This window comes from Acanthisitta chloris, unplaced genomic scaffold, assembly GCF_000695815.1.
Source record: "Acanthisitta chloris isolate BGI_N310 unplaced genomic scaffold, ASM69581v1 scaffold6983, whole genome shotgun sequence".
NCBI classification, from domain to species: domain Eukaryota; kingdom Metazoa; phylum Chordata; class Aves; order Passeriformes; family Acanthisittidae; genus Acanthisitta; species Acanthisitta chloris.
In genome coordinates, this window is record NW_008665323.1 from 1 (window position 1) to 27,739 (window position 27,739).

The window sequence follows — 27,739 nt, forward strand, 5'->3', positions numbered from 1 at the left end:
AAAAAAGCTTCAATAGAATAGCTTCATTTAGAGATGGTAAATCATCAAGTTATACATGGAGATTTCGACTTACATCAAATGTGACAACACAACGTACAAAAAAGTTCTTAAAAAATTGCCTCTAAAAAAAACAAAACCAAAAGCAAATCATGTTATTAAAGGAGAGCCAAAACTCACCTTCTCTGTAAACTAAAACGTTTTCTGACATCCATGAACAGTTGGCAACACTGAGTATCAGAAAATACTACATGTGTTAAGGAGTGGATATGTAGTGTTCAAATCTTGAATTTACTGCATACATTTAGCCTTGAATCATTACACCTGACAGAAAGAAAAGGCAGTTCCCCCTCCCCCTTAGTTTTGGCCGTTAACGAGCAGAAACAGTCTCTAATTGCAATCAGCTTCAACAACTGCACTGCTGTAATTCCTATGCCACAAAGTCCAAAACACCAACACATGGGGGTCAAAATCTGTCAGCCACAGCTGCTCCACCAACACCGAGCCTCGATGCCTGGGGCTGCAGGGCTGGAAGGTGAGATCTGGGCCCATGCTCTGGGTGTAAACACAGTGCAATGGAAAAAAGACTCACAGCAACAAAGTCCTACCAGAAAGAACTTGGTGTGTTTTGATGTAGCAAGAGGCTCTATGCACAGTAAGGTAACTAAGTACTCCTGGTAATGTGCAGTACTGACATGTGTGTGTGCTCATGTCTGTAAGAAACATTCAGAATTAATCAGGAACCAAGGTGATTGTACCTCACTATAAGGCGGTTTGCTGTGGTTTGGTCTCATGGCTTTACCCACTTGTTTTCTCCTCGTTTGCAAGAACCTGACAGTCCCACCTTCACTGATAGTTGTGTGTTTTATGGCTACTTGCTTCCCAAAAAAAAAGCACAAGTTCTGTATGAAACAATATGTATATATCCCATTGAATCCCAATATCACCTATACATCCAATTTACATTCTTTTATCCTGAAAGCGATTCATATTTCGATTGCTTGACACAAGCTATTGACTGCAGAAGTGAAAGAACATAAAACAGTTCATTCTACACCTCCAACTGCCTGAGAAAGAAAAAATATTCTTCCAGTTTTATAAATTCATTCCTTATTTAGGATTTTTTTTTCCATTTGGCAGTTCCTTTGCTGCCAAACAACTTTTCAATGCTTTAATACACATTTAACAGAGCATGAAAACATAAGCTGAACAAAAGGTGCGTGAACAAGTTCCTTGATCTCTTACAGTTCCTCCTCCCTCCCCCAAAGAACAGGTCATCTCAGCCTCCCAGTCACAAACCTGATGGCAGCCAGTACAAAAATAAACCAATGGCTTAATGGAATGGGACTTCATGTGGCTGAAGGACAGGGGAACAGTAACCAGGCAAGTGAGCACAAAGGTATGGGCAGAGGCAAGTCCTTGGGAGGGGGGGAAAGTGGCACAAGTTAAGGATGAGAACTACAGCACAGTTTATAAACCCATGAGAATCACTTTTCTAATACTGTAAACTGCCAGAGTGGTGACACGTCACGGCTGCTCGGAGGTGTCCGCGCCAGGCTCGGGGCAGGAGGAGCGAGGATCCATGGCCGAGTGCATCAGGGGGATATACACATCATCCATGTTTGGCATGACAAAGATTTTCTGGGAAAAAATGCAATTAAACCCAGTTATGCTTTGCATTCACTCGAAACCTTAGTTTTCCAATTTAGTTCAAAAATGTGACAAACTCCCAGATCGAGGGTTCTGGAGTTGAGCACTGTCTGACCCAGTGACACTGACTGAAGCCTTTTTGCTGTGTTACAGTTGTAAATGAAGCTCAGAAATATGAAAACCTCTGCATGTTCCATTAAATTAAAATGTCACTATGGGAAACATCAGTTTTTCCTAACTGCTGCTTCCTCAGCTCCTACAGATACTCTCAAACTGTACTTCCAGTGAAACAAGCAGTTCTGATTTCAGGTTGAGTGCACAGGTTGGGTTGGGGTCCAGAATCAATCTGGTCAGTAAATTGTTTCCCTATCCTACACGTAGGTGGAGGGTTTTTTTATTTTGCACTATGGTCAATGAGATTTTTTAGTTATTTTAAAGGAAGTAGTGCCAGGACACCTTAGTGCCTCAACTGTTCTTAATTTCAGACAACAGTTTGGGCCTCTAAGAACACCTAGTTTTTATTTAAGTACTACAAATTCTACCATGGTACCTCTGTCAAAGAAATGGCATTTGCATCTCTAAAATATTCTGACCTGTGCTAAAACAGATTCCCACCCAGATCTACACAGTCTTGAGACCACTCCAGAGTCCATTTGAGGAGCAGTGAAGGACACACCAACTAGTCCTAAATGAAATATGGACATGCAAAAATAACTCCCCCCACACCTTTAATAGACCAAAACTGCCACTAATGAAATGAAAATGTACAGGAAACACACCTGGAACTCTTGTTCTAGTTTCTTCTCTATCCAGTCTGTCACATGAACCAGAGTCACTTCCCTCTCGCCGAGTTTGGGCCGTGCCTTCAGCTCCAGGTGTGGAGGCCGTCGGAAGCCGTACCTGGGGCACAGCAGGTTCTCCATCAACACTCCAGCCAAGTGACACTCAAATGTGTCACTCAAGCTGCTCTTAATAGCAGTTCCTACCTCATTTACAACTGGTTTGTATTGCACCTTGTCCAGAACCCATTTTAGCTTGAGTTAGCTTCTGTTAGCTGCAATTCCCTAGGCAGCACAGACAACCTGCAGCACTACCCCAACCCTGGCAGCGCTGCCCCAACCCTGGCAGCACTGCCCCAACCCTGGCACTGTTCATTCCAGGCTGGATGAGCCTTGAGCAACCTGCTCTGGTGGGAGATGTCCCTGTCCAGGGCAGGGAGTTGGGACTAGATGACCTCTAAGGTCCATTCCAACCCCTTAACACACTATTACATACTATGAGACCTGAAATGTTGCCCAGCTCTGCACTAAGTTCTTCTTACCATATCCTGTCAGTGGGTGGAGGTGGAATGTTAATCACTAGTGTTCCTCTGCACTCCTGTACTTCAACTGTTAGCAGCAATGGAGTATTGGAGACCTCTTCAATTTTCTTCTTGATAAACTCAGTCTCTGTTGCTTTCTGAAAGTATTTTGACTTGGTAATTTTATCCACAATTCTCATGATCTTACTTGTCCGATGTCCTCCAACATACCTAACAGACAGAGAACAGAAAAACATCAAGGTAATTTTCTTAAACCTACTCTTTGCTAAGACAGCTGTGGATTTTCCATTAAATCATTGAAGTTTTTGACACAAAAACTCTATAAACAGGTCTATGAGCAAGCAGCACCTAGCAGAGCCTGCACCCAGCAGCTCTACTCTGTCAGCTACAAGTGCCTGGTAGAAATTCTGTTCAGCCTCAACACTCCTCCCCAGATGGCATTGGAAACACAACATCTTTTAAAACTGCAAATACACTTCCATCACTCATGCCAGCACATTGGCATGAGAAGTGACAACTTGTCTGCTACCACTCCAACAGAATTGTGGAGACACCAAGACATATGCAACTCTCAGCAGCATGGAAGGCCAAACCATCATCTCAATTGTTTAACAGCACGTGCTGGACAAAAAGGTTTTCACTCTAAGGTATTGCAGCATTTACGATGAGTATAAAGGTGCTGAAGAGGAAAACAGTGTTGGCAGTGGGTGGAATGATATTCCAAAAATGGTGAAATATTCTGGAAAAAGAGGGATTTTCCTGGCAGTCGTGTCAGATGGTATCCTGGCTTTTAAAATAGATGCTTTAAGGGCTGAATATGGTTTTTCTCACCCCTATCTCATGCTGGAAATACACACTCCAAGAATAGCATATTTGGTGTTTTCCACACACTACATCAGACCTAATTGTGGCTCTTGATGTTACGTAGCAGATAACTTTCCTAAGGAAATGACATTTTCCTATCAGGAAAAAATAAAGAAAGCATTGTTACACAGAGAGTTTTCTCCTTAGCACAAGACAAGAACCTCCTCAGCTGATATAACAAGGCTGAATTAATTTCAACTCTAGGATTTTATACTAGCTGTATCTTTACCCACAAAAAAAGAGTTACTCTCTCGTCAGATTCTATAGTGGTAGTAATGCAGATTTTTGAGAGGTGTAAGAAAATTGTTTCAGTATTTTATATTAAAATTGCTTTCACTTTGTCTTCTTGATAAAGAGTTCTCTGTATGTGAATTTTTAGAAGATCTGAAATGCATCAATTGCAATAATTCCAACAATTCCTCATGCAGTTTTCAAAATGTTTAGGAGTAAGACTCTAAGGAAACTCCTTGGAGCACTGTGAATAAGTCCTGAGTCTTCTGGTATATTCACTGTAAAAATGAGAGATGTGTTCAGACATGGGAAACATTGAGATTGTCTGAGACATTGGGGCTGACTGCAGCTCGCTCATTGCATAATTGCAATCAGATGCAGAAAGCAAAAAAATCAGAACAGCAGCCAAAACAAAGAATGATGTGGCAACACTGATAGGAAATTTTCTTTGCAATCCATGCAGAGCATCAGAGGGCAGTGTTGCACAGCCCAGACACAGAGTCCTCAAGGAAAAAAACAGGCAAGGAAAGAAAACACCACCACAAAACAGAGAGAGAATGCTAAGCTTGAGTAACAGTTGTTTTCTTAGAGAAAACAAAATGGAACACTGGAAATAAGGGATCAGCAGGATCAGTGTGGGTATAATAGTGCATTCAGAGTAGTTCACACAAAACCTTGTTCTTGGCTCTGCTACCAGGCAAGACACACTGGGGAAGGTTCCCACAGGTTCTCTGCCCCAAGGACTCTCCCAGTAAGGTAACAGTGAAGGAACTGGGAGGCTCCAGCTGGAGCTCTGCACAGGTCAGTGCAGAGTGCAGCGTGGGGAAGAGCAGTGCTCTCAGCATGGCAGAACACAGCAGAGCAGCTTCCTTCCAGGCTGTGCCACTGGCCTGGCTGCTCCCTTTGCTGTGGAAATGGGTGAGTTGTGTTTATTTAACTGCTCTGCTGTACTCACACACTGACAGAGTGACACAGAGCACAACAGGAGTGGAGCAGGGATGGGGGAGGGAAGGATTAACAAACAGCTCACCCTTCTGCTCCTGGAGTCACCTGTTTCTCTCCTGCCACCTCAGGAGCATCATCCGGCGCTGGAGGACTCCTCATCGCTGTCTGCAAGACAATATGCCCTTGGCCTGAAACTGAAACAATGCAATTTCCAGGTTAAATGTAATATCCTGAAATAGCTATGAATCCTGCACAGCTTTGGCTGACATGACAGGGCTCTGAACTGTCCCCTCCTCCTTTCTATAAACGCTCAGAGAACAAACCCAGCCCCACTCTGAGGCTTGGCTGGCAGAACCAGCTCCAACACACACGATCTGTTTTCCCCAGTGCAATGTAATCCTGCATGAAAGAGGCTGGCAGGGGGGTGGCTATTTTACAGACTCAAATCAAAGGTGCAGATTATTCAAAATGCATTTGAAAGCATCCCTGGAGCTGCCCATGAGCTGAGCACTATGTGGGCAGGGCAGGTTGTTTTGTTTGAGCACCAAGGGAAAAGAAGGGGGAAAATAAAGTAATAAAATCAAACGAGTGCTGCTCTTAGGGTACAGAATACCACATGGTAGCAACTAATTCCTAGACTTGAACTATGGAAGAACCATGTACACAATCAGAGGCAAAAATTCAAATCTCTTAAACGGATTAAAATGAGGAAAGGAAACAGTGGATACACTTCAGTATTAACTGATCTCCACCAAAAGCAAAAGCTTCAAACAGTTACACAACACAAGCTTCAAAAGCATATGGCTCTAGCCCTCAGGGACTATACCCAAGACTATAATACTCTACAGCAGTTTAGAGCTGTGTCTTCTTTCTTTCTTTGTGTGTGTGTGTGTGTTCTTGGAAATGTATTTGCAGCATTCAATAACCTCACACAGGGCATGGACTGAGGCCACTGCTGCTATTCTGTACACAGAACAAACTGGGAGCTGCTGCAGGAGGTCCTAATGCAAAAGGACAGTTCAAGTGGAGCTCCCAGTGCACAGGATTCCTTTCCCAACTGCCTGTTTCAGGCCTGGAGCAGTAATAGCAGCATCTCTCCATGCTGAAGAATTTACTATCCAGCTATGGGATCAGAGTTGTAAACCTCCTCTCACCCAGAGATGCATTTTGTACCTGCAGGAGAGTGAAAGCACACCAAACTGAGTCACCTCCCAGAGGATGTGGGGGAAGGTGGATGGTTCCTGCCACTGGCCCAAATAGCAATGCTGGAGCTGTTTCTCAGGGAGAAAATTGTGTTTTTAGGCCAGATTCAAAGTAGATGTTTTATGCCAGGGTGTGAGCTCACTTCTTCTCCTGGGCACGTTGTACACCCAGCTCAAAGCATGTCCAGTGCATCCTCAGGCTCTCCAAGGGGTCACCTTCTGACAAGGAGGAGTTTCACCTAGGTGAAGGTGTTCCCTGAAGTGCCTCCCCAACATGCACCGACTGGCTCAGACCACAGGATTTCGTTGCATTAAACACAGCAGCAATAAATCAGCCTGAGTGAGATTTCAGGGGATCTCTGTGTACAAAGGACCATTTATATGACACAAACACTGGCAGCAAAAAACCCACTTTGGAGATACAGTATTGTTCCTGTGCAGATTGCACAGTATTTCATGAATTGCCATTTGTCAGTTTGTTTTCACATGGTACAACACAGGACTGATGGGGTGAGGAGCTGTGGTAACTTTGGTTAACCTGTCTGCATTTGTCTAATGTCCTGTATGTACTGCATTAATTTCATAAAACTGGCAATTAAATAGTTTTCTTCCCTTTTTGAGAGCTGCATTTGCCTGTGAGGTTGGCAATTAAATAGTTTTCTTCTGTTTTTGAGAGCTGCATTTGCCTGTGAGGACGTGCAGGGCAGCATCACCAAACTGAGTCCCAGCACACTTCACTTCTATTTCAAACAGCAAGTGCAACACTGACCCATTTGTCTCTCTTTACACTGACAACATCCACAGACAGCTAAACCCCAGAGCTTTCCCCCTCCCTCCTCTCTCGGGATGAGTAGGTGCCTTTCTCACACCAGTCTGTGGTTGCTGCATCTCAAGAGGTGGTTTGTTCTGGGCTCTTGAGGGACAGAGATGTGCGTCAGCACCCAACACGCACCACTGGCACACAATATGATCAGGGATGCAAACACATGCAGAATAGTTTGATCTGTCACAGCAACTGTCAACTGGCAATTAGAAAAGCCAGTAAAATTAAAATTAACCAACAGAGGGATACACAGATGAGCATCAAACTGTTCTATACTTCTCAGTCTTTGTTTGCTTGTAATATCCAATGTATTTAAGGGGAAAAAAAACAAGCAACCAAGCAACCAAAAAATCCTCATTCAAGCCAGAATCCATTGGGCTGCTCTCTGTGTAGAGCTGGTCCCTGGCCCTGAGTGTTTGAAACATCCCAGCCCTGTGCAGCTAATGCTGAAACCTTCAAGTAATCGGTTGCTTGGCTACAGGCACTTCCATCTGCCTTGCTGGGGGCTCATTGCTCAGCTAGCAGCAAGCTGGTTTGAAAATATCTAATCAATGTGCTCACTAATTATTTCTGAGGCCATTCCTGCACCCAACAGATATGAAAATACACGAAGAAAATCCTGAAGGCATGGGGAAGAAAAGCAAAAATCTGATTTGTATAGACATTTCCATCTCCCGTTTTTTGGGTGGGATTAAAGGGATTTTGAAAAACTCACACCTACCAATTATACTGATGTAAATTCAGAAACATTTCAAGCAGTGACAATGAGAATCTAGGTCGATTTTAAATCCTCTGAATTTCTACCAGAGTGTGAGATCATTCAGCCATTAGGGTTTTTCACATTTATTTTCTTGCCATGGCTGCACTGAAATATAATTCTGTTCTGAGTATTACTTCAAGATATCTCAGAATAAATGGTCAGAGCCATGATAGGAGTGTGCAAGGCATCTGGTACCTTAATTCTGAAAGCCCATAAGGTTGTATTCACAGCTAAACAAATGGCCAAATTTAGAGACTGGTTTTTGATTTACAGGCAGTGGTTTTACACCAGACCAGGGATCACCTGCTGTTCAGGCACTGCAGATCTGTTTAGTACAAAGAGAATACAGCACAACAAGAATGGGCACTCCACAGCTGATGGGTGGCTATTTGACAGGTGTCACTCACCAGGTTAATACAGATGGACAGGTTGATGAAATGCAAACAACATCACAAAAATGAGAGGGAAAGCACAAATACAAGTGAGGTAAGTTACTGTGTTTGCCAAATACAAAACACTTCACTGAGACATGGCAGGGCAATGACTGTCTATCTCCAGTGTTCAAGTCTTACTGCCTAAGACCCCAAATCGAGCATAAGACAAAACTAAATTTTAGCCACAGAACATTTTAAAACCCTACTAAAATATATATAAAAATAATTGTACCACAAAAGCCTTTTAAGCCAATTATCCATGGTATGATCATGGTTAAAGCTGCAGTGAAAGGCCACGGGTATGACTCCCCCACCAATTCCTTTTACTGCTGCAGAGCCAGAGCTTCATATAAGCAAGGAAAATTCCACTTTTTCACACTGAAAGCTTGAGCTTGATTCCATCACTGGAATCCCTTACCCTTCCTTGCCGATCTCACCAACTTTAAGTGCTTCACCAAGTGGCTCTTTACCAAGCTTGGTCAAGTTCATCTTGGTCTCCAGTGTCATTAGAAAAGATCCATTGTAGGACATTTCCAAATCAATCCATAGTCCTAAAACAAACAAAGAAAAGATGTCACTTTGAGAACAATCACAAAACAAGCTTATGGAACAGATACAAATCAAAGCCACACAAAGATGGAGCACCTAAGGATCTAAGAAAAGGAGTGTGATTTACACACACCTAAACTGCTTAAGAGACCTGAATCAAGGCAAAGAAAAGAGAATACAATCAGGGATTCACTTCAAAACTATTTACAGCACTGCTCCAAGCCAAACAGCAATGGGGACACTCCTCTACATTACTTCTGCTGTTCAAAGGAAGCAAAACTTGAAATCCCAGAGCAATGTTGTTGTCTCACACCACGACCTGCAGCCTCTTGTTTTGCCACTGGTGTATTAAGTATGGAAATGCTCCCTCAGTAACTGAGCTACAGGCCTTGTTTCATGACTCACAGCAAGCAGAGTCATTGCTCAGACAATTCTAGATGTGTGGCATTAAGTTAAACCCTCCTGTCTGCACAGACTACTCACTGCAATCACCAGAAGAGATGTTTGGGGAATAACTGCAGGATTAGGTCCTGCCTCTGAAGTGACCCCAGCTGAACAAAGCTGGAGGTATTTGTGATGCAGAGATCAGAAATCAGATGCCACCAAGCACAGGTTATGCATTTTGCTTTTCCAGCTGCACACAATGTGTCCTCACCACTACCTGGTACAACAGCCACAGCCACAGCCCACTTTAATTTACCTACTGAGAAGCAATTAGTAGTAATTTCTCTTTGGTTGATCTGGGAAAGATGCACTGTAACTGATAAACAACTACTGCTTTCTCTGCTGCAAAAACAGACCAGAAGAATGACACTGTCCCTCCTCACACCCATTTATGCTAACAGAAATACAGGTACAAGGACCAGGTCATGGATCTGGTGCCTTACTAACCCAAACTACTCCATCACACAGTTCTACCACCCCTCTAAAACCAAACACAAGCACCCAAAACTCAACCTTATACTGATTTTTCCTCTTTACAGGAAGAAAGTAGCAGCAAGATCACCAGAAACAAGAAAACGGCAAAACAGAGTTTGTAGATAATCGATGAGTCAGCACAATTCAAACATCAATATTGTTTTAACAGTAGATCAAATTAAGCAAAGGATACCATTACCAAGAGGGAAAATTCCTTCTGGCCAGAAAATGTTCATATGCATTTTCTGGAGGGGAAAAAAGGAGGTAGAGGAGGGAAAGGGAATGAAGAATTGGGCAGATGGTGCAACTGATTCAGTTTTCTGGTTCCTTAGCCTTGAATTACAGTAAATGTTACAGCATATGCTGGCACCCAAATGGGACTGTATTAGGAGAAACAAGACTTTTTTCCTAACATTGTCTGTTAATAAATGTAGTTACTTAGAGAAGCCATAGAATAAAAAATTTCCTTGGAATCAAGCACTGGTTAAAATTTATGTATGACACAGCCTGTCACAACTAGTAACTGCATTTTAAAGCCTCACAAAATGCTGCCTTAAATGACTGTCTCAAACACTTCAGTAAAAAAAAATAAAATCTTGGAGTTCATTCTGGATACTAAAGTGTTAGGATTTTTTGCCCCACGTGTGGTTTATTCAAAGGTCAACTCACCAATAAATACACTTATCCTTACAAAACTAAACACTTCCAATTATCATCCCCTTATTTATGTCCTTTTAAGTATAATATTGGAACAAGTTATTTCAGTAATTATTCACTGCAAACTCTTAAAAACTCAGAAACTAAGAGTTCACATGTCATTCAGTATGGAAGAAATCACATGGATTAGGAATTCTACCATAAACGTTTGCTTGTCACAGTTTAACTGAACGAGAAACTGAAGGAACTAATTAATCTCATTGCTGTTTCAGCAATTAATGGAAGCCAAGTGTCCAGCAGTCTCCTAAATCCCATCTCATGACTTAGAACTACAGTCTGTGATTGCAACTAAAGTTATGAGAACAGAGAAAGGAATTCCAAAAATGTTTCAATCTAGGCAAAGGGAAACACTGAAAAAAATCCCAAGGTTTGTTTAAAAGAAACCACGAAACCTCTTGGCAAGCATCATGCATGGAATGATTTTACAAAGTTTTCAATTTGTTCTGTAACTCCCAATAAAATCTGCACTGATGCTGAAGCCACTTTGCTGCTGGGAGCAGTGGAGGATGTTGGGGAGAACCTGCTGTCCCACGCAGGGAGCACAGGACAAGCAGCAGCTTTAGTTCCCCAATACTGATTGCAGCCCAGCTCATTCCCTCTCCTCAAATTTATTGCTCTTCAAAGGCAGATTTTGCTCCCCAGGACAACAAAACAGTTTTTTCTTGTCAAACATGCTGTTTATAAAGCTCAGAGAAAAACATATTTCCAAGAAGTTGAGAGCAAAGTACCCAGTGCTGCATATCTAAGGCTTTTCCACACACACCTGCAAGTCTCAAGGAGGTAAGGACAAACAATAGCATTTGGACACAACAGGCAGCACTAACCAGTGTTAGGTATGTCCAAGAGGATTTAAAGAATTCCCCAAAGTCTGTTTTGTTCACAGGGCTATGAGGGAAAGGTTAGCACTTCCTAACCTCACGCTTTTAGTCAGTGATCTGCATGGCACAAGGTTGTTAGTGCTAAAGTTCATTCATTTCCTCCTAAATTTCATGCATCTGGTGTTCTTGCCAAGGGCTGATGACAACTCTTCATCTGAGTTAGGAAGAGCACTGCAGTAAGAGTGGCAGACAAACATGTCTTACATCAAAAACTAATTAAATCAACCTTCAGACCACCAGGTCCAAACTACACAACGAGCAACGATGAAGCCTAAATCATTTCTAAGCATAAATTAGTTTGTTATCTGATATTCTGCACAGCTCAGTTCTCTCACAAATTCTCCATCCTCGGGAACCACTGGACCTTTCAGAGCAACGAGCAGCACTAAAACATTCAAGAGACAAATCACTTCAGTGGGAGAAATTCCCTCAAGCCCCTGTGAGTTGGGCACTGCAAGGAAGGACGTGGACTCACATCTGCTGTGTCCCCCACAGCCTCCTGCTCTGAGAAAACACCCCAGAAACACACAGGATCCTCTGACACAAGATAGTTTGCTCCTCACCTAGAAACTCTGTGCACTGGAGAGCTAATTAAGGCTGATCCGGGTGATTTTCACCTAATTATCTGTTCAGACTTTGCTCTGCCCATGTTTGTTGATATTGTTCCAAATATGCTGCTGGGATTTGAAGTTTGGCTCAGTGCTGGTCTGTAATTTAGAGCCACTACAGAGGGTTTTAACACTCATAACAAGTGTGTTAAATTCATTACATTCCTACCATCTCACTACTGCTTTATTTGCTTTAGCACCATCTAGAAATGATCTTGATATCTTCATCCAAGAGCTGAAAGATCAGTTTAAAACAAAAATAAGTTGCTTGCCATGCATAGCTGCACCACAACAGGTCCTCCAACAACTATTTCCCTTTAGACCAATTAGAAATTTCTCCACCTTGAGTGGAGAAACTCAGACATGATTTGAAATTAAAAACTGCTCTGATTACGCCTTAGATGAAAAATGGAATCTAGCTCTCCTCAGCACGAAGATTAAATATTTTTGAATCTAAAAAGCATTATCCCAAGGTTTTCTTTTTTTGTGAGATTACTTAAGTGACATGAGTATTCTCAGACACACTCCTGGGACCATGTGCAAGCCAGAAAACAGAAAAGAAAACAAACAGTTCTGATCCATAAAACAGCAGCATGAAAGTCACTCAACTTTAAAAAAAAAATCCATATTTAGTAGCAAGGACATAAAAAGATGCTGTATTTTGAAGTTTATTTTCAAAGCAACACTGTATTCTTGTTTTCCAAGGTATTACCATTATATTTGCTGTTTTCTGAACAGGTAACTTCTCTTGGAGAGCCAAACCTGCTCTCTGCTCTGGTGCAGAACCAGATCTGTCTCCAGGAGATGTGCACTGCTCTCTGCAGCCCAGGACACAGTATCAGATGTGTCTGCATCTCTCTTGCATGCAAATTTGAGTTTAGTTCAGTAATGATTTCCTATGGAAAGACATGATCATACTTCCACATCTACAGGATTATGTTATACCAAGCCTGAGGCAGAGACCCCTCAGAATAAGCTGCTCTCACATGTATCTTCCCCTGATTAAAACTTCCACAAGATAACCAGATCAAAATTGTGTTCTCCACAGCTACAGAGGCAGGAACTTGGCAGAACCAGAAGAGGAACGATGTATTTTACCTCTATGGTCAACAGAGGGTTTGAAGGCTTGAAGGATCTTCGGCACTGCTATCCCCATGTCCAGCTCAGTCAGAGTTAGCTCGTTCATGAAGTAGGGCAGCTAAAAGGACAGAGTACATGAAGTCAAACACATGTTACGGAACTAAACAGCAGTTTCCTGAGAGAAAAGTCACTGAACTTCAGGAATGGACTGAGCTGAAGAGCCACCAGTGAAAGAACACAAGTATAATTAGACAAATTTCTTCCATTTGTAGAATTTCACAGTTATCAGTTTCAGAGTGTTTTAGAGAGAGGTTCAGCGTCTGAGCTTGGTATGTTTTTAGAACTATACTGAAGTTCAGATGCTGACCTTAAACCTCCAGCATGCTTTTTAGTCAAAGCATGTGGAACGCTTGAGAGTGAAGTGTAAATCCTATTTCACCGTGAAAGACTTCTCTGGGTTTTAAATTCAGCCACGTATTTTATCACTGCAGCTATATCGACGTCTCAGCTACTTTTATCTTCGGAAAATTCTTTCATAGCACATTAGCTTTTAAATCTGTATCATAGTTTTAGTATAACAGAGGCCCAGAATTATGATTTGGGTACCTATTTACTGAAATATTTCCAATTGATAGAAAAATCTACTTCCTGTGGTCAAGACAGTGTTTTAACCCACCAATAACAAATCCATTCCCCATGCTCAGTCTTTCCACTTCAAATGTTCCCAATGAGATGTTTGGGGACCCTGCTGTCACAACTGTGCAAACAGACAGGGCAGAATTAGGTTACTGCTTATTTCCCAAAGCACAAGCAACACAACCTCACAGCTGGTGCTGGCAGCTAAATTTCAGAGCTTTTGTCAGCAAGACAACATCTTCCTTTGCCATTAGGAACAGGCAAACTCCTCCCCAGCCATCAGGAGCTGAACAGGCCTGTGATTAACTGCTGCTGCTCAAAAGGGTTGCAGAGGGCAAAGGGAAGATCCCAGAGTCATTCCAAGGCACATTTCTCCCTTCACCCTTGGAGCTTATGCAGCTGAGGGACAGCTGTATCCCCCACCCCATGGACAGCTCCTTCCATGACCACTACTCCCACTGACCTCTCCTTCAAGTAGTGCATGTCTGGAGTGAACAGAAACACATTAGAATTGGGGTTCCCTCATCTCCTCCACCTTACAAGCAATCTACTGCTTCCCAAAGCAGATTTCATCACTTTAAGCAGTTCTATTCATCCCTAAAGTAAATGCAATAATACTTCTACTTTTTACATAAAAATTTGACAAATTCAAATCACTCATCCAGTGTAGCTCATTTCAAACCCAAGCAGCAAAGTTAACATGTTGAGATCCATGAGAAGCTGAAGTGGAATTCTGTATCACATTTATTTACGTGTCTTTTATATCTAAGTGTGAAATAAGTCTTTCTTGTCCTGTTTTAAAACTATGTGTTTCATTTCCTTCCCAAGGAGCCTGTAGGGCAAGTCTCCAGATTAGGTACCTTTATTTTGCTGAGTTTCATTTGGATCTTCTTTGACACTAGATCAGACCAATACTTTTCTCCTAAAAAATCCCAAAATATTCTTCCAAGCAAAGCGTTCACCCAGGCCTCCTGTTCCTCTTCTTCAGCTTCCACATGGGCATCTGGCAACTGAAAACACAGAGCAGGTTACCCAGAGCAGTAAATTCTATGAACTAAGGGCAGAGAGGCCTCGTTTACACTGGAAGTTCAGTGCTAGAGCCCAGGTCAGCTCAGAACACCACAAGCTCACACAGAGAGCAGCTTTACAAACACATCAGCTGGGCTGCCACGAGCTTGTCATCATCCTGACATGCAACAGAGGGAACAAGACCACACAGATATAGATTAACCTCTGGCAGTGAAATGAGAAAGTTGTATGCAATGTAAGCTCTGGCAGTAAAAGCAGATAAACCCAGAGTGGGCAGAACAAATGTGTCTGCAGTAGAGATACTCTCTCCTCCCAGCTGATGGGGAAGAACAGGTACTCTGCTCTTCCTGTGATTTATCAAAAAATTGGAAAGCAAGACCTGATCTTACCTCTTTAAATCCAGTTCAGAAACATCACAGATAAATGATAAATAACCACACTACAGGGAAACACACTCTTCCTGTGTTTCTATACAGGATTCAGGAAACTATATTGTTCCCTCAAGGTTTTGTTTACAAAACAAAACAAGGTTTTGTTTACAGCCCGAGGTTTACCTGAGAACCATCAGAAAACACCTGGAACTATTCTACACTCAGATGTTGCATCACTGACTACACACACAAAAGCAAAGGCAGCTAAAATAATTTGGGGTGTGCACACTCACTATCAGGTATTGCATTAAAACCAGGAGGTTTCCATGAAGGAAAGACAACACATCCAATGTCTCTGGAGTGCCTGCAGTGACAGAAGGATTCACCACCTTCCACTGCTCCAGGCAGCAAGCCTGAGCCAGCAGAAAGCAGTGCTAGGAGCAGACAGGTAGATGCCACAGCTCTGCACATCCTTCCTGGCAGTGACACTTCCCACGCTGAGCCTGCGCAGCCACCGTGGCTGGGGCAGTGACGTGAGTCTCCTGCCAGCTCTGCTCATCTATTTATAGCACCACTTCTGACACGTGCCAGACTCAGCAGCCAATTCCTCACTGCTTCAGGGGCTGCTGGGGGCCAGAGTATCTGTGTTCCTGGCTGTTTATTCATATGCTGTGCCACAGCCTCCTGCTCCTCTCTGCCCATTGTATGCAGGTCTGGAAACAAAGATGCAGAACGTGAATTACATCTTTTAAACAAAGAGTGATGGTACTTAACACGAAGGATGCATTTATTAAGAGTGTTGTACTTAATACTAAGGTTGTTTACTGAGAGTGATTCAAACACAGTCCAGGAGGCAAAGGATTAGTGAGAGCTACAGACACTACTCAGTGCTGCTGGGGGAGGATGAGCATTACCTTTTTCACAGCTGTTGGGCTGCTATCTGCACTGAGGACTGGACTACCCGAAGGGCTTTTCTTTTCTTGTGGAATACACTTTGCCATATAGATATTGTACTCCAGGAGCATTTTCTGTCGCGTGTTGCCAACCAGGTCCTTGTGCTTGGGCTGGGAGGTGATTTCTTCTGCACTTCCCTTGCTGCTGCTCCGGCTGTGTGTGAGAGCTCCAGGCTGGGTGTCAGCTCTGCTGTGTGCTGGCAGGAGCCCTGAATGGAAAGCAATTAGAGCTGTTTAACAGAGAATGAATCTGACAGTCAAACAGCAGAGTGCATGAGCAAACACTGAAGGAACAAAATGGGTTTGCAGGTATAATTTATCCTGAAAAAAAGACCATTCATTGCACTCTCTCGTTTTGAAGGCTAACAGTAAATTCCACTCCTGTGTGCTTAGGTGGTCCTAACCCCAAATTAGCCAATATTTGGTATGATTCAGCACTCAGCAGGATGTGGGACTGGAGCAGTCAGCTGATCAATAGCATCTTTAAATATGGACACTCACGTCTGTATAACACATGGCAGAATTCCCAACAGCCCTGCTGGGGAATGCTGAAAATAAAAATCAGGTGATTCAAGTGTACCTATGACTAAACTTTTTTCCCCTAATCTAATTATAGGCTGTGACAATTAAAAGTACAGTCAAAAGCATGTAACTATTAGAATTTTAATTAGCCATTAATTTTGCATTTGCATTTCAAGAAGTTTCGTGCCAGAAATAATGATGGGAACCAATTTGTAAAAACCTTCTTGGAGAATAAAGACAGAAAAGCACATGAGTCATTCAGGTTTAAAATTATATCAGAGGATGGTTTAAAAAAATATTTCAAACATTTGATCAATACTATAGACAAACATGTTTGTTGGCTCAGGGATACATATATATTCAGACAGACAGATATTAGTGCAGGACTTGTTACTTAAACAGAAAAATGTGTTTTCTTATGACACTAACCCATGAGAAAGCTCTTTGCTGTTTACAGGAAACTAGAGTGGAAAGAAGGATGGAGGAGGAAAAATTGGTAATAAGAGAACTGAGTCTAATACTGCAAATGTTGACATCAGTTCCAACAGCACAGAGGGAAAAAAAAGATTGAGCAATTAATCCTTACAAATATTACAGGAGCTGTTACAGTCACCAAAAAAAAGTGAATTTGTATGAAGTAGTCGAAAAATAGCCACAAGAGCAGAAGGCACAAAGCCAAGCACAGGGGCAGGAGGAAAAGGCAGGGTGGGAATGAGGGGCCAAGATAAGGAGTGGGACAGTGTCGTTGGTATTACTTGCCTGGAAAGATCATTGTGGCTGCACCAAAACTGAACTTTGCTTTGATTCTTTGAACAGACACTTCTACTAGAACACAAAATGGGAGTACCTGGCTTGCCCCCACACGCACTGGGTGGTTTCTTCCCTTCTGACTTCAGCTTCGACGCGAGGAGGAACCTGTGGAACCATTCCTCCTTCTCCCTGCCCGTCCTTCCAAAGAGATACAGCACCTGATCCTTCTGGCTACTGCACTTGGCTCCATCCTGAGCTTTCTTGGACTCTTCGTTGTTTGAGTCCCCTTTTTCAGCAGGTAACTTTTCCTCTGCATTCTCTTTCTCAGCCTGGGCCTTAGCCATGAAGTCATCTTGCTTAGCAAGTTCAATGCAGATTGGGTATTTCTTATTCCAGATCCGTTTTCGGGCCAGACTCTTGGGAACCAGGGAAATCTGAAGGATAAATGAAAGGGTTAAATTGACTGATTTTTCAGTTGTATCCCACTTGACACTTCTGTAACCAATTGTGCAAGGATGGAGGGAAGTACTGGAAATTTTTCTAAGATACCATGGGGAACAACTGTCAATCAGATGTTGAATTGCCAAGTGTCAACTGTCAAGAGTCGAGTGCTCTTGCAGCATGTGACAGCTTTGCTTGTCTTCATGATGGGAAAACAAATCTAGGAGAGGCAGGAATCTAAGGTTCTGCTGTATCTTCTTCACCATCTTCCTTCAATGGAAGGCAGAGCCGAGAGCAAACCCTTTCCCATATGGACTCAGGGAAATGGAAGGAGGTTTTCCTCACTGTCACCTTGGTCCCTCTCTCCCTGTAACTCCCACAGTCAATACACACATAGTTTCCTCTTACATCTGTTCTGCCTCCACAGTCAATATAAGCATAGTTTCCTCTTACATCTGTTCTGCCAAGGCCTCAATTGATGCAGTACATTAAAAAAAATCCATTCTTTTAATAATGAGGTATTGATGCATTACTTAATACAATGCCAATGGAATCAAATTCACATGGCAACTCTTCACAGGGTACCTACAGCAAGTCACGGCTCCTCTCACTCTCCCCTTCCACATCACACACAAGGCATGTTCCCCCTTTGAGTGAAAAGCAAATGTTGCCCAAGGTACTCTGGGAGAGAGACAATCACCAGAGACTATGCATTTTGGTGTAAGTTCAGTGATCTTATGTGTGGAGAACAAGTCTCTGAGCTCCCATGTGCTAACTTCTGCTCTGAACTGACAGAAAAATCAGGCTTTTCCCTTATTGTGCAAACATGGGCTTTTTTTCCTAAATCCTGCTCAATCTTCTTCCCCAGCACAATCTTCTGCAAGTTAGTCACAACAACAGCTCTGTATACATAATGACAGAATATGAAAATAAAGCAGTGGAAAAAAATAATCAAAGTTTAAACCAAGTTGCCAAGTATTCTTTGTTGAAATCAGCTCTAAGTAAGGCACACTCACCTTGCTCTCTGTCAGTTCATAAATTTTCTGGCTGACGTATGTGACTTCAGGCTTTGGCTCATTGTACACAGCTCTCCTGGAGATATTTTTGTTGGGCTTGGAAAGTCGTAAGGTGCTTCCTTCGAGTCGCACGTACACAGAGTGAGTCAACGTAGCATGGTATGTTTCTGGATCATAATTATAAATCTCATTCATCCACCCCTAGAGAAGAAAATACTTGTTACCAGGCTTTTAAGCTGCTGGAAAACCAAGTACAGCATGTACCTAAAAACTTGAAACACCCAAGCTTTTTGCCTAAGTTAGTTCACTTAGCGCACAAATTGGAAGAGGCAGTAAATGTCCTAAATGAGGTGGGACCAAAGTGACAGAGCAGCAGATGGGGATGGTGTCCCAGGCACACAGTGTGTTATTCTGACAACATCCTCCTGTGTATGTAGTGCAGGGTGCTCTCACCCAACCTCTGTGAGCCCTGGTGGGACCTGCAGATGCTGGAAAAGCCACCAGGCAGGCAGGAGGGATGTGTGGCACAGCAGCTCTGTCTGCTTCCAGCAGGCACAGACATTTTAATCACCAACTGCCAAGGCAGAGCAAACAGCCTGTCTGCTTACAGACAGCACTGACATTTTAATCACCCACAATTAGGGCTGAGTGGAAGGCCACAAAGGAGTTTGCTTTCATGCACCATCACCGTTTGAGATCATTTCACGTGTTGTGTAACTGCCCAGTTACAACACAGGAGTCATACATGTGGATGGAATTCAATTAATTTCTGTGCAGCAAACAAACCAGCCAGCCCTGCTGTAACGAGCCTGCAAGTGCTAAGTGCTGACTCTGACCATGGGGTGATGTTACCCCTTGTCTCCACCATCTGATCACACACAGTGTGAGATGATAAACGGGGCAGAAGACAAACCACAACACTCATTCAAAGGGGAGAAGTTTGCCTCCTCTAAACCTGCCACACAACATACTTTGATAATTGCTCCTACCTGCACACCAGAGCCTTCAGTTCAGCACACTCAGTACTCATCAATGCCAACAGAAAGTAAAACGGAGCCTTTACAAACACCTGGGTGAGCCCACTGGGGGAAGTGGGAGCTGAACCAGCACCTCTGGTACTCCTCCAAACAAAGGTTGTAAGAACCTTATACAAAACATCCCCAGAACTACTGCAATGTTTCAACTTACTAAAGAAGTTTTCACCCACGCATAGAAATGTAAAATTTATTTTAATGCTCCTTTTCTTCAGAGCCATAGAATTTCTCACAGTAGACAGCACATGCTTTCCTAGGTGCCATAGTAACAGGGATATCTATGTTTTGCTTACTTCAACATCTCGCTCCATTTTCACTACAAACCCTGAAAAACCTAGATAAATTAGCATTTCTTTTATGTTCAGGAAAGAATAAGTCATTCATCTTTGCTTAGCTCCAAAGCAGATTACTTCTTTTATTAACAGAAATACCTATACCAGGACCTACTCTTTGAAGGACCTTTATGTTTGGGTTTTTTTTGTTTACACTGGTTTATATACAACAACCATATAGGAAATACAATGCACCAGGAAGAGTTTTCTCTAAGCCATCAAGCTCTGCACAGCAGGGGTGATGTTTGTTTGAGCACATCCCATCTCCTTCCTAGAAATTATTAAGCCAAGACATCTTTGAGCAGACAGCAATTAATTTTCAGCCAGGAACTCCAGCTGGATTTACTGAAGCACAAGGACATCACGAGAGTCGCCCAAAGGCACCGCGAGCCGTTCGCTCCGCGCAGAACTGGAATATCCATACGGCCCACAGATCTTTGGAGCGACTCCCACCTGCTCCCACATCAGCTCTCCAAGCTATTTCTAGCTCAGACACTGAAGTCTGGAGCCTGGGCAAATGTACAGATGGAAATTTGCTGCCTCAAAAGTTTACTGCCTTCTTCTGCAAGGCAGTTCGGCCAAACACCGACCAACTGGCACAAAGGGCTACATGGAAAGGGGATTTTACACGAGCCCTTTGTCTCACTCTAATGAGCTGTGAGGTTATGCAGTATGAGGGTTGGAAGCTTTCAGGTATGTGTGGCCCAAGAGGGAAGGTCAGAGTACACCTGACACTTCTTTACTGTCCTGCTCGAGCTGGAACTGGCTGGAGTTTGCTGCCTCCAGCACCTGAGCTCTGCGGAGAACAGGGAGTGATTTACTCATCATTCTCTTGACTCTCACATACCATAGTAAGGGGTAAAAATCCCTCCTGCTCTTCTGATCCCTACCATGTGCCCAGGCTTTCCACTTCAAACAAAGGGATTAGCTGTACACTCTGCCAAACACACAACCCTCCAACCCTGCAGTGCTGCCTGCCCTGCTCCCCGTGCCCAGCAGCAGAGCACACACCACTCTCACAGCACAACCACCACCCTGCCACCAACTGAAGAACCCCAGCAAGACTTCTAACAACGATCTCTGGCTGTCAAAAGTACTGAACTTACAAAATTTAGAAGATAACTACATTTACCACCGAGAAACAGCAGCTTACATAGTGATTTCTGCATGAGGAGGACACTGGGTGCCTCGTGCATTTGAGGCATAGCTCAAAAACAAAAGACACAAGTTTAAATTCAAATATTTGGTTGGGTTTTTTTTTCAGACAGTACCCAGCCAACCCAGTCAGGATGTAAGAGATATCTCATTACTACAAACCCTCCCTGTACATCCATTTTTAGTTTCCTAATTTCTGCAGATCCACTGCTTCTTTTCTGCACTCAACTTCCAAACTATTTTGTTATACAGAGAAACACTGCATGGCTGAGAGTGAAGTGTTAATACTTCACCAAACGATGGTTCTTCACTCTGTTCTGAACCTGAAAACGTGGGCCAGCTGCAGGAATTTTCTCCGTCCTCATATAACTAACTGTTAAAGGGGGTAACACCACCACCTGATTTCTCACTTTAGCAAGTGTCTGTTGTGGAAATTGTTCCATTTAGCTTAAAAAAATTGAGAAGGTTATCCAAGAAGCCCTAGAAGTCATTCCAAAGCCATTTTAGCAGAAATACCTCCGCCCCTCTTCTTGCAAAATGAAATTAGAACAAAAGATTCGCAGCCCACGGAAACCCTTTTGCAATGCACCCAAACAGAGAAGTTATGTTGCCATAACGTGCTAAACAACAGATAAATTTTCCCAAACTACTGAAACAACAATGGATTTCCTTGTGTAGGAGAGGAGGGACTGTATGATGGGTCTTTTTTGTACTAGCGAAGTTGTTAAAATAAGAAATTTAGTAATTCAGGGAGGACAATAACCATAGTCATATGGTGCTCTGCAGCTGCTCCCATTGACAGGGATCCTGTGATCTCCCTTTGTCAAGGTCAGCAGTGCTCTGGACTCACAGCTGAAAGCAGAACATGTCTCACCATCAGGCTGATAACGAACCTGAACCCACTGCCACAGCTCAGGGCTCACAGGCACTTACAGAAAACCATTTTAAAAGGCTTCCCCTCGTTTGCTTTTCCTCTGTCATCACTGGGCTCCACATTTTTTAGTCAAACTGCAATTCAGAGTAATTCATGCCAGCAAGAACTGCAACTGGGCCTTGCAGAGTACCAACTTTTTAGTAGTACTTAGTCTCAGTCATCTTTATACCATAACCTGAGAGAAGATGAGGTGCAACTGCAACAGATCCTTAGGAAGGACCTTGAGGGCACAGACCAGGTCTGCAAGTAAAAATAAATTACAGTATCACTTTTGATATATTCAAATACATAAATAAAAGAATCAACAAAATCCCAAATCTGGATTAAAACTGTCCCCAAAGTTTTTTTGTGATATTAACGGATTGATCACTATCCATCATCATGAAATGATATAATCAAAGCATCAACATTTTCTAAAGACTGTTGATCACTCATATCACACTATTTGTATTCCTATTCTTCTCATAACCACTATTTTATAGGGCTGCGATAGTATTTTGCTTTGATAAATGAGGAAAAATATAATGCACTTTTTGAGCTTTATTGACAGGGAATCTAAAGAGATTAAAAAAGGTCTAAGGTTGGAGAAGTCACCATCACCTTGACTGGAAAACACATTTGTCTGCCAGAGGCCACAATCAAACATGAAATCCCTTGGATGGTACTCAGGAATAGCATGTTGGTAGAAAGGCTCCTCTTCCTGCACAGCTGTGGCTCCAAGAGCTCCTTTCTCCAGCAGGCACTGCCACTGTGCTCTGCTCCTCAAAGTCCTTTCTAATGGAAAGGGTAAATTTACCATTTCCATTTCAGCTGTTACTTAAAACCTTTCGTCTCAGCCAGCACAGCACAAGGGAATGCACACTTGAGAGGCCAAGAAGGAAGTCAGAAAAGACTAATGCATTAAAGAAAAAAAAAATGTGGGCAGAGGGAGAAAAAAAAAAAAATGAAAAGGAGGCCAGAGAACTGACTAAGGGAATAAGCAGGTAAGAAAACATGCCATGAAGATGCAGAGGTTTTGTGCATTTTCTGGCTGGGGGATGTTCTCACCCAACACTAAAGATATTTGAGTGAATTAAGCACAGAAATCTACAGAAGAACACACTAACCAGCACAACTTTTTCCCTACGGCCAAGGAACAATTTCAGGGGAGAAAATAACAACATTCAAGTGTTTCAGTAATTGCTGAGGGAAATTTTCCACTAGTTCTTCAAACCAGGGAAATGCAAACTTCTCAAACAGTATTTACATGGGGGAGAACGTACACATACTGGTACAGAAATAGCTTGACAACAGTTTGGCAGAATCCCAACTCCTCAAGCCCCTTAAAGGGATCTTACTCACAGCATTTATCATAATTGCATGACAGCAGCCCAGGCCAGAAAACAAGACCAACAAGTTCTGCAGAGAACATCTTTAAGCAAGAGCATCAAGTTTGATTTTTCTATATTCACCTGAGTTTTGTAACAGATTAAGTCTTTGTCTCCTTTTTATAAGGATCTAAAGTGTCCAGTACTCATTTTGACAGATGCAAACAGAAAATAGTTGTATGAAGTGAGAATAATAACTTGAAATCTGCTAAATCATATTACGTTATGTTCCACTTCAATATGGGCACTGAGCTGGTTTTTAAACTCCTGAAGCTTTTACATATTAAGGAAAATTACTTTGTGTACTAATGAGCATAAGAAATACCCATCAGATCATAAAAAACATTAATCTACATTCATACAGACTTCTCCACACTGTCCATTTCTTGCCTACAGCCATTCTCAAAATGTATTTCCTGGATAAAAGTATTAAAATAGAGTTTAAAAGTTCTTGAAGAGCAGCTAAGACCTCAGAGACAGCTTAACAGCAGCCAATAATGACCATCAGGATCTTTACCAGCTTTCAAGTATTGATGCAAATTTACACCCAGGGTCTCAGCACCCAAATAACAAGGACAGAACTGAAAGTGTCAGGATTTGTACAGGTGAGCAGTCACACAACTGGTGATGTACCTTCAGAAAGCTCAATTCAATATTCACACCAACACGAGAAAGCATTCACAAAAGCTCTGATAAGTGATATCAAGTGAAGGTTGTGCCACGATCGTTCTGAAATGCTTCTGCTGCACAGCAGAAACTAGGAGATGCTTTATTGCTCAGAATTCTGCAGTTGGGTAAAGATTATTTTAATCCACCAGAGATGGAGATTAGGCAGGACAGGGACGAGAAGCACAAAGCCACTGAAGGACCTGAGTGGTTGTTTGGATCACAACTGCTCAGACAGCAACTTGCATTATCTGAACGAGACGGGGAAGGGCAAAGAGGAGGGAGGATGAATTTTCTAAGAGCTTCATTTCAGCTCCCAGGCACACATTTTGCTGAACTGTAATCCATATTATGCAGCACAACATTCAAGACAGCAGCATACAGAACCACAGACATCACAACCCACAAGTATGTCCCTTTCATCACTCATTCCTCCACTCTTTCTAATCAGCTCATGTTTGAGGAGAACCCACTTGCTCTCCAAAGCTCTATGCTGTACTTGAACACAACATTTTTGACTCTGCTTAGACTGAACAGACAAGACAGACAAATTACTGCCTAGACAGTAAAATATTTCAGAAACAAAATGCATCTCCCAAGATACAGCTTCTAGCACAAATGTTATTTCACACACTAAACTCTGACACTACTTGCTCTCAGTAGCTCAGCTGGATCATTTCAAATCCATCACCAAAACCATTTGCCTTTTTCGAGCAATTTTGCTTTTCTACAAATTCTTGAGGACACTGAAGTCTTACACATTCTTGGATACAAAAACCATTTGTGCCCCCACCAAAGCCACCTGACCCTAAAACAATACTCTGTTTACAAATGGGGATAATGCAGCTCATTTACACCTTCAGAATAAATCTAGTTTGCTCTTTCTACCCAAAATAACGCACACAGAGAAACACACAAAATTCCAGGACCTCACCTTCAGTATCTCAGGTTCTTTGATGTCCAGAGCTCCTGTATTCCATTGTTTTTTCATACTTGTATGCAATTTGAGATATTCATGAGTACGTGGAGTAAGAAGCCAAATCACACAGACAGCTACCATAAATCCAAGGGCCATTCCAAGTAAAAGTCCACTTAAGTAGCCAGGGAGAGGGATAATAAAGTAAGCATAGACTAACAGTGTTAAGAAGTATAAAGTTTTCACTGGTATTTTAGGCTGTTGCACATACAGATTATTTTCATCTTCACTACTGAGCATAGTAGCAGTTTCCTCAGTCACCTCAGGATCAACCAAAGTTTCAGTAGGTTTATCAGCTTTGCTTTCATCCTCTAGCATGAAAAAGTCTTCAGAATACAGTTCACAAAACTCCTCGTCCTCCCTGCTCGCTAGTGCAGACAATGAACATTTTTCAAGTACGAGTGAAGGTTTTGAACTCAGGTCCTTTGTGCTTGCAGACTGAGAGCTTTTGGTCTCCATCTCTTTAGCATGTTCCTCAGCCACTTTTGACTGATCCTTCCTGTTCAGCTGAGAGTCACTTCCATAGAAATCCCCTTCCGAATCACATTCTTCTTCTTTAATGCTGTAGTTGTTATTGCTTTCCAAATGGCCATTCAAACTGGAAAGGTTTGAGAGTTCTGAAGCACTTGAAGATAAGGCTTTGGGCCTGTGGCTACTACTTTCATCACCCATTATTTTACTGAGCAGCTGCAGAGGCTCGTAGATCACTTCAGAAAGGCGTCTTTTAGTATCCTCAATTTTAGCCTCCATTTCAGGGACTTTAAAAAAGGAACGAGTGTCAGAGGGAGATGTTAAGGGAGAGGAAGGGGCAGTTTTAGAATCGCCACCTGTAGCTCGAGGCTGAGTGAACTGTTTAAACAGATGCAAGTTCAGTTTCGAGTCAGGTGGCCTGTAAGACACAGCTTCAGACTCTTGTTTAGAAGTGTCTGTAGACAGAGATTTCACTAAGGTTTTCATTAACTGTCTATGTCTCATCGGTGGGGTGGGGTCTTTTGGCTCCACATCTGTTGAAAGCGACTTGACCAACCCCTTAAAAGGCTTTGAACTAGAAACTGTGGATGATCCACTGGAGCAGACAACTGACCTGGAAGGGGATGAGGATGGGGAAGACGACAGGCTGGATTTCTGTTCCACTGGTGGCGCCGCACCCGCTACGCTAACCGTCTGACATGAGTGTGACGAGGGAGACAGGACTAGTGGCACTGCACTCAACACTTGGGATGTGGAAGGAGAGTCCAACAGCTTTACAGTCTCTGCAGTTGGCAGAACTGCAGGCGATGAGGACAGCAGTGATGCAGAGTTGGCCATGTTAAGCGAGGTAGCTGGACCAGAAGAATCATGGCCGGTATGCTCAAAGCAGAGGTCTTCCTTGGCTTCAAGTGCTGTTACAATGCTTTGGTCATCTAGTTCCTCATCAACAAATTCCTTAAACTCCTCTTCCTCCTCTTCTTCCTCCTTCCCAAATGCAGAGAAATGAATAGTGATGGTTTCTCGGGAGACAGATCGTTGGACCTGCACTTTTGGTGTTGACTGCTTTGAGGACATTTCTCCAGTTTTCTCTGCATGTTTACTGTTCCGACTTGTCATTGCAGGTTCCAGAGATGTGTCAGAGTCTGTGAAAAAAACAGAATACCACGTCAAATGCATTCTTTTCCTGTTCAAATACCCATATTTTCAAGTGTTAAGCCAAACACAAGAGACAGGTTATTCACAACAGGTGAGTCAGCTGAAAATTAAAACCATCTGGACACTCTCCACCTCACTGGATTTACAGCTGTCTCATCAAATAATGGACTGTTACTAAAGAAATGCACCACAGATTTATTTCATTGCATAAAACATATCTCTATCTTAGTTAATACTCCCTTTGCATCTGCTTAACTATCTCCTTTTTATTATCACTGAATGCAAGAATAGATTCAAAGAAAGACAAGGAGAAAAACATGCTTAGGACAACTGGCAATCATGGAGAGGCATGGAGAGCATTATGAGACCTTCTCAGGGAAGAATGACACAATTTTAGGTAGAGAAAAAATCCAAACCCAACCGATAGAAACACCAAGCAGAAGATACTTATGCTCAGAATTACAGATCTAGGTTACTGTTTGCTACTTAACATATTTCCACATAGCACAAAATGACAATATTAACAAGTGCCATGCTGTTCTTCAAATGATCTTCAAGTGTTCTAAATTACAGCTCATCCCTGATGCACCACCTTTCTATTTTCCCCACCAGATGCACCTCTGAATTCCAGCAGCCTCATTCCATCCCAACATACTAAAGGTCTTCACTCCTAACTTTCAATTCCTTCTAAATACCATAATGCTTTATATTTCTTTTTTAAATAAAGCAAATTTGAAACTCAAAGCAAGGTCAGAAATACATAAAAGTCTTCATGTGTGGGAAGCACAATATTACAAGCATTTTAATGACCCACAGAAGTAGACTGGGGATATTACTCACATGAAAAGGAAATATCACCCCTTTAAACCAAGGCTCTGGTGACCATCCACAGAGATGGATCAGGAATTACAGGATTAGCTCTGGCTGTGAGGCAGCACTTTATCTCCATTGCCA

General features: G+C 42.5%; 1 protein-coding gene across 1 annotated transcript; it reads right to left on the reverse strand.

Moving 5' to 3' along the window:
* Positions 1–883: 883 nt before the first annotated feature.
* Positions 884–26,764, reverse strand: LOC103799380 (testis-expressed sequence 2 protein-like). Its single transcript, XM_009071693.1, is given in 12 exon segments — positions 884–1,638; positions 2,427–2,547; positions 2,969–3,178; positions 5,094–5,147; positions 5,149–5,202; positions 8,646–8,778; positions 12,996–13,095; positions 14,474–14,623; positions 15,928–16,175; positions 17,336–17,672; positions 18,696–18,896; positions 25,118–26,764. Coding segments are annotated over 12 exon segments (3,351 nt in total). The 5' UTR covers positions 26,747–26,764; the 3' UTR covers positions 884–1,524.
* Between the last annotated feature and the right edge of the window lie 975 nt (positions 26,765–27,739).